This window comes from Mesoplodon mirus (genome assembly GCF_964341445.2).
Source record: "Mesoplodon mirus genome assembly, chromosome: 6".
Classification (NCBI taxonomy): Eukaryota; Metazoa; Chordata; class Mammalia; order Artiodactyla; family Ziphiidae; genus Mesoplodon; species Mesoplodon mirus.
Window position 1 is genome coordinate 72,029,150 of NC_138982.1, and position 6,964 is coordinate 72,036,113.

Genomic DNA, 6,964 nt, shown 5'->3' on the forward strand with positions numbered 1-6,964 from the left:
CAAAGATACAGTGACCATATGTGTGTGGGTTTATCTCTGGGCTTTCTGTCCTGTTCCTTCTGCCCGTTTTTCAATCAGGTGGTTTGCTTTTTCCTATTGAGTTGTATGAGCTGTTTATATATTTTGGATATTAACCTCTTATTGGTCATCTCATTCCCAAATATTTTCCCCCATTCAGTAGGTTGTCTTTTCATTTTGTTGATGGTTTCCTTTGCTGTCTGGAAACTTTTAGGTTTAATTAGGTCCCATTTGTTTATTTTGGCTTTTGTTTCCTTTGCCTTAGGAGACAGATTAAAAAAATATACAGTAAAGATAGAAAATCAACCATGTACAAAGCTAGTAGGAAGGTTAAAAGCCAAAAGTAGTAATATCATCTGTATCTACAGTAAGCAGTTTGGGGATACACAAAATAATTAGATGTAAAATATGATGTCCAAAACAGTAATCATAAGGGGAGGAGAGTACAATTGTAGGGTTGTTAAATGCATTTGAGATTTGAGATCAGCAACTTAAAACAATCACATATAACAATATATCACTGTATATAAACTTCATGATAGACACAAACAGAAAAATCTATAATAGATGCACACAGAAAAAAGAGGCAAGGATTTGAACATGACATTAAAGATAGTCATCAAATCACAAGACAAAAGAATGAAAGAAGAAGAAAGGAAGATAAAAGCACTACAAAACAACATCAAAACAATTAATAAAATGGCAATAAGAACATACACATCAATAATTATTCAAAGTAAATGGACTAAATGCTGCAATCAAAAGACATAGGGCGATAGATAAATGAGGACCTAGTGTATGGCACAGGGAACTCTATTCAATATTTTGTATATAATAACTTATAATTGAAAAGAATCTGAAAAAGAATATATACATATATATATCGCTTTGCTGTACACCTGAAACTAATACAACATTGTAAATCAACTATACTTCAATAAAAAGTTGTTTGTTTTGAAAAAAAAAAGAGTGGCCGAATGGATACAAAAACAAGACCCATATATATGCTGCCTACAAGAGGCTCACTTCGGATCTAAAGACACACATAGACTGAAAGTGAGGGGATGGAAAAAGATACTCCATGCAAATGGAAATAAAAAGAAAGCTGGGGAGCAATACTTACATGAGACATAGACTTTAAGAGAAATAGACTTTTGTGGTTTGGATTTGCATTTCTCTAATAATTTGTGACGTTGAACATCTTTTCATGTGTCTATTGGCCATCTATGTCTGCTTTGGAAAGTGTCCTATACCCATTTGGGGGTTGTTTTATTTTTGTTGTTGTTGTTGTGAGTTCTTTCTATATTTTGGATGTTCACCCCTGACTGGATATATGATTTGCAAGTATCTTCTTCCATTAGGTAGGTTCCCTTTTCATTTTGTTGCTGGTTTCCTTTACTGTGCAGAAACTTCTTAGTTTGATGTAATCCTATTTGTTTACTTTTGCTTGTGTTTCCCTTGCCTGAGGAGACAAATAAGTGGAAAAGTGTTCTGTGCTCATGGATTGGAAGAAATAACATCGTTCAAATGTCTCTATTACCTAAAGCAATCTTCAGATGCAATGCAATCTCTATCAAAGTCCCAAGGATATTTTTCGCAAAAATAGAATAAAAAAGTCTTAGATTTACATGAAACCATAAGAGACCCTGAACAGCCAAAGCAATCCTGACAAAAAGAACAGAGTTGGAGGTATCACACTCTCTGATTTAAAACTATATTATAAAGCTACAATAATCAAGGCAGCAGAAAAGCAGATACATAGGTCAATGGAACATAACTGAGAACCTGGGAGTAAACCCATACATATATGGATAATGAATTCATGGCAAGGAAGCAAAGAGCGTACAATGGAAAAGGACAGTCTCTTCAATAAATGGTGACGGGGGAACTTCCCTGGTGGTGCAGTGGTTAAAACTCCGTCTGCCAATGCAGGGGGACACGGGTTCGATTCCTGGTCTGGCAAGATCCCACATGCCACGGAGCAACTAAGCCCGTGCGCCACAACTACTGAGCCTGTGCCCTAGAGCCCGCGAGCCACAACTACTGAGCCCCTGTGCCACAACTACCAAAGCCCGTGTGCCTAGAGCCTGTGCTCCGCAACAAGAGAAGCCACTGCAATGAGAAGCCCATGCACTGCAACGAAGACCCAATGCAGCCAAAAATAAATAAATAAATAAATTTAGATTAAAACATGGTGTTGGGAAAACTGGACAGCCACATGCTAAGAAAAAAAAAAAGAAACTAGACCACTATCTCACACCACACACAAAAGTCATCTCAATGCATTAAAGACTTTAGTGTAGGGCTTCCCTGGTGGCGCAGCGGTTGAGAGTCCACCTGCCGATGCAGGGGACACGGGTTCGTGCCCCGGTCCGGGAAGATCCCACATGCCACGGAGCGGCTGGGCCCGTGAGCCATGGCTGCTGAGCCTGTGCATCCGGAGCCTGTGCTCCGCAACGGGAGAGGCCACAACAGTGAGAGGCCCGCATACCGCAAAAAAAAAAAAAAGAAATGGGCAGAAGACCTAAATAGACATTTCTCCAAAGAAGACATACGGAAGGCCAAAAAGCACATGAAAATATGCTCAACATCACTAATTACTAGACAAATGCAAATCAAAACTACAATGAGGTATCACGTCACACTGGTCAGCATGAGCATCATTAAAAAGTCCACATATAATAAGTGCTGGAGAGGGTGTGGAGAAAAGGGAACTCTCCTACAGTGTTGAAGGGAATGTAAATTGGTGCAGCCATTATGGAGAACAGTATGGAGATTCCTTAAGAAACTAAAAAGGGTTGCTATATGGTCCAGCAGTCCCACTCCTGGGCAAATATCCCGAGAAAACTCTAATTTGAAAAGATACATGCACCCCAATGTTCATAGTAGCACTATTTAAAATAGCCAACTGGCGACTTCCTTGGTGGCGCAGTGGTTAAGAATCTGCCTGCCCGTGCAGGGGACACAGGTTTGAGCCCTGGGCTGGGAAGACCCCACATGCCACCAAGCAACTAAGCCCGTGTGCCACAACTACTGAAGCCCGCTAGCCTAGAGCCCACGAGCCACAGCTACTGAGCCCACATGCCACAATTACTGAGGCCCGCGTGCCTAGAGCCCGTGCTCTGCAACAAGAGAAGCCACCGTAATGGGAAGCCTGCGCACTGCAACGAAGAGTAGCCCCCGCTCGCTGCAACTACAGAAAGCCCACGTGCAGCAACAAAACCCAACACAGCCAAAAATTAAATAAATAAATAAATGAATGAAAAAAAACCCCAAGACATGGAAGCAACCTAAATGTCTATCTACAGATGAATGGATAAAAAGATGTGGCATACCTATACAATGGAATACTACTCAGCCATAAATGAGAATGAGATGATGCCATTTGTAGCAACATGGATGGACCTAGAGATTATCATACTAAGTGAAGTAAGTCAAAGAAAGATAAATATCATATGATATCACTTATATGTGGAATCTAAAATATGACACAAATGAAGTTATTTACAAAACAGAAATAGACTCACAGACATAGAAAACAACCTTATGTTTACCAAAGGGGAAAGAGGGTGGGGGAGAGATAAATTAGGAGTTTGGGATTAGCAGATATAAAACTATCATGTATTCAGTGTAAAACAGATAAACAACAAGGTCCTACTGTATAGCACAGGGAACTATATTCAATATCCTGTAATAAACCATAACCATGTAAAAGAATATGGAAAAAATATATAACTTTGCTGTACACCAGAAAGTAACACAACAATGTAAATCAACTATACTTCAATTGAAAAATAAAATAAAATTTAAAAATGTGCTAATGAACAGCTGAGTCAAATATAAAAGGAACAACAACTTGATTGGCAGAGACCTCTTGCCTGCAACAACAATCAAAAATGGCAGAACAATGGAGTAATGTCTTTAAAGTACTTAAATAACACTTTAGAATTAGGAATGAATACATAATAAAAATTTTCAGATATACAAGACTATGAGAGTGTACTACACAAAACATGTTGAGATTTACAAAACCAAGATAATTTACTACACATAGGGTATAGTGGAAAGAACTATTAAAGTATATTCTTCAGCAAGAAGAAAATTGAGGCTAGACTTTGAGAGTGGAATATAAGAATAAAAAGGTAGAGAGGAAATGGTAAAGCATGTTGGTGAATATAAATAGTATTGATGTTTTAAAAAACTGAAACCATCTTGTTTTCAGCTTTACCTGTAGATTTTATTTCTTTTGTAAAAATGTGAAAGAAATATGGTAATTAATTAATGTTTTATTTTTTTTAACTTTTATTTATTTATTTTTGGCTGCGTTGAGTCCTCGTTGCTGCACACGGGCTTTCTCTAGTTGCGGTGAGCGGGGGCTACTCTTCGTTGAGGTGCACGGGCTTCTCACTGCAGTGGCTTCTCTGGTGGCGAAGCATGGGCTGTAGGTGCGTGGGCTTCAGCTGTGGCTCATGGGCTTAGTTGCTCCACGGCATGTGGGGTCTTCCCAGACCAGGGCTCGAACCCATGTCCCCTGCATTAGCAGGCAGATTCTTAACCACTGCGCCACCAGGGAGGCCCCTAAATTAATGTTTTAAGAGTTAGAGGTTTGATTTACAAAAGAAAAAACTCGGGGTAGAATGTCAAAGGTATGAATAATGTGGAATAGCAGGAATGCAAACATTTTACATCAGTCTCTGAGTCAAAATAACCGGAGGAAGAGATTTAAAAAGGAAATGCATATCCTGATACATGCTGAAAACATCTGATAAAATCCAGCATTTATTCATAATGAAAAGTGAACTTGACTGGAAGAGAACTTCCTCAGGTTAAGAGGAAGCTATGAACAAACATCATACAATTATGTATAGTAACCATCATACTATTTTGCAACTTTCCAGGAGAGCAGCTCAAAACACCAAGAAAGAGAAAAGCCATGGCTAAAAATCTTCATAAATGCATGGGAAAACATATAACATGAGAAATCCAGTTATTTATTGGTTTGGGGAGAAATAGGGTAGCAATAGGGTATGGTGCTGGAGAGAGAAGAATTTGAGAGAAAATAACCAATGCAAACGAGCGGGAATGGATAGGCCTGAGAATGATGTTGTAAAGAAGTCCAGACGTCTGAACACACATTGTCCGGTATCCCTGGGCAGATTTTCCATTTCAAAGATGAGGTCTAGAGTCTGCTTTCTTTTCCTGACGTCTTCTCCTGCTACTATAGCCAGTCTGGAGGGAAAAAGGAGTTGTTGGCCCACGAGATGCTTAATTTCCAGGTTGTAGGACATTCAGTGTAAAAGACGCCGGGAAATCCATTGGGCCTCCAGGATGGTAGCCAGAATGTGTGTGTGTGTGTGTGTGTGTGTGTGTGTGTGTGTGTGTGTACACCGGGGTGCAGTTCATTCCGGGAACAGACATCTCTGGGCCTCGCGCTTAGGACGGTAAGGGCGTTGGGGGCGCTCGTGAGGACCCGGACTCGGAGAGGGAGGTAGAGGTTGGAGTGGTGAGTCGAGGGAGAGCTCCCGAAGGTGCAAGTGCAGGTTGTCGTCGTGGTGAGGAGAGCGTTTCTCTGGAGTAGGATTGGGCGCCCGAGGACGGGGCTCTGGGACAAAGCCCTGCGCGCTGGGTCCCGACACCCTTGCGGTGGGGCTGCGGAGCTCAGCGACGGAGCCGGCTTCAGCCTCCATCCCAGGCGGCAGGAGCTCGGCGTCTGCTTCCTCCTGGTTGGCCTCTTCTTGGCGGGCGATCTCTGGGACAGCTGCGCAGAAGAATCCCAGCTCCCGGGCCATGTACTCCCCTGGAGCGCTCAGGAAAGCGGCCCGTTGCAGGCCCTGTCCCCACGGGCCTTCCACGCCCCAGCCCAGGAGGGCCTCGGGGACCAGCATGAGCATGTCATCTCCGAGAGACACTTGCAGCACGGACGTGGGCTTGGGCGCCAGCAGCACGTCGACGCCATCTAGGGGCAGGTGCAGGGCACAGCCGGCGGGCAGGACCACTACGGAAGTGAGCGCGTCCGCGGCCGGAGGTCCCGTCAGGTTGTCCAGGCTGGGCGCCGCCTCGGACTCGGACTCGGGGTCCTCGGGCTCCTCCGTTCGGCGGCGCTTGGCGGGGCCGGGTCCTTCGGTCTGCGGTCCCCCCCAGTCCGCAGGGTAGGCACTGGGCCTGCGGGGCCGTTTGCCCATGACCTCGACCGACGGACGGCGCCCCCGGGGCCTGGCAGAGGGCGAGGAGGCGCTCGATCCTGCACGCTGTGACGGGTTTCGACGACGGCTGAGGCAAGCCGGGGCGGGGCGGCGCGATGCGGCGACGGCAGGACGGCGCGATACGGGACGAGTCCTCGGAGCTCCGGGGCCGCCTCCTGCAGTTGGTCCTGCAGTTCAGGTTTCTAGGGGAACGGCGTCTGGCGCGGGGCTGGGCCTGGCGCCTTCGAATCTTCAGCTCGTCACGCCGATTCGTCTCCGCAACAGACAGCGAAAGATGTTGCCCGTGAAGCCAGTGAAATCCTAGTCGCAAAATGTCACGCGAAGCCCCGCCCCCTCCAAGGCTCCGCCCCGTAGACCTCGCGGTATCTGTGCTGCCCAATAGCCGGGGCTGTGGTTGGTAGAAAGCTACTGTTAAAGTCCTCCGGGGGCCAGAATACTCGTGTACTTCATTCTTAGAGAAAAAAAGATACCCCGAAAATGGAACTTTAACTATTAGTCACCTTTAAGGTTAATATTTTCCTTTGATTTCAGGCATTCTAGAGAAAAAAACCACTCAAATAGACCACCCCCCTGGCAACATAAAACGGACCTATCTAAACGTTCCATGAAATTCCTTTAATGCTTGTGCTTTCATTTCAGGAGTAAATGGAAAATACTCATATATGTTTAGGTAAAGCTCTGTCTTAATAGTCAAATATTTGTGGCAGTTCCTTCCTGAAGATAAAAGCTGTTATAAAATTAAA

The 6,964-nt window shown here is 44.2% G+C and overlaps 1 protein-coding gene across 1 annotated transcript; it reads right to left on the minus strand.

Moving 5' to 3' along the window:
• Positions 1-5,417: 5,417 nt before the first annotated feature.
• Positions 5,418-6,200, minus strand: LOC309806587 (proline-rich protein 23C-like; the record flags this gene model as incomplete). The annotated part of the gene is made up of 1 exon (XM_082625472.1): positions 5,418-6,200. The coding sequence occupies one exon, from the start codon at positions 6,198-6,200 to the stop codon at positions 5,418-5,420; it is 783 nt and encodes a 260-aa protein (XP_082481598.1).
• Between the last annotated feature and the right edge of the window lie 764 nt (positions 6,201-6,964).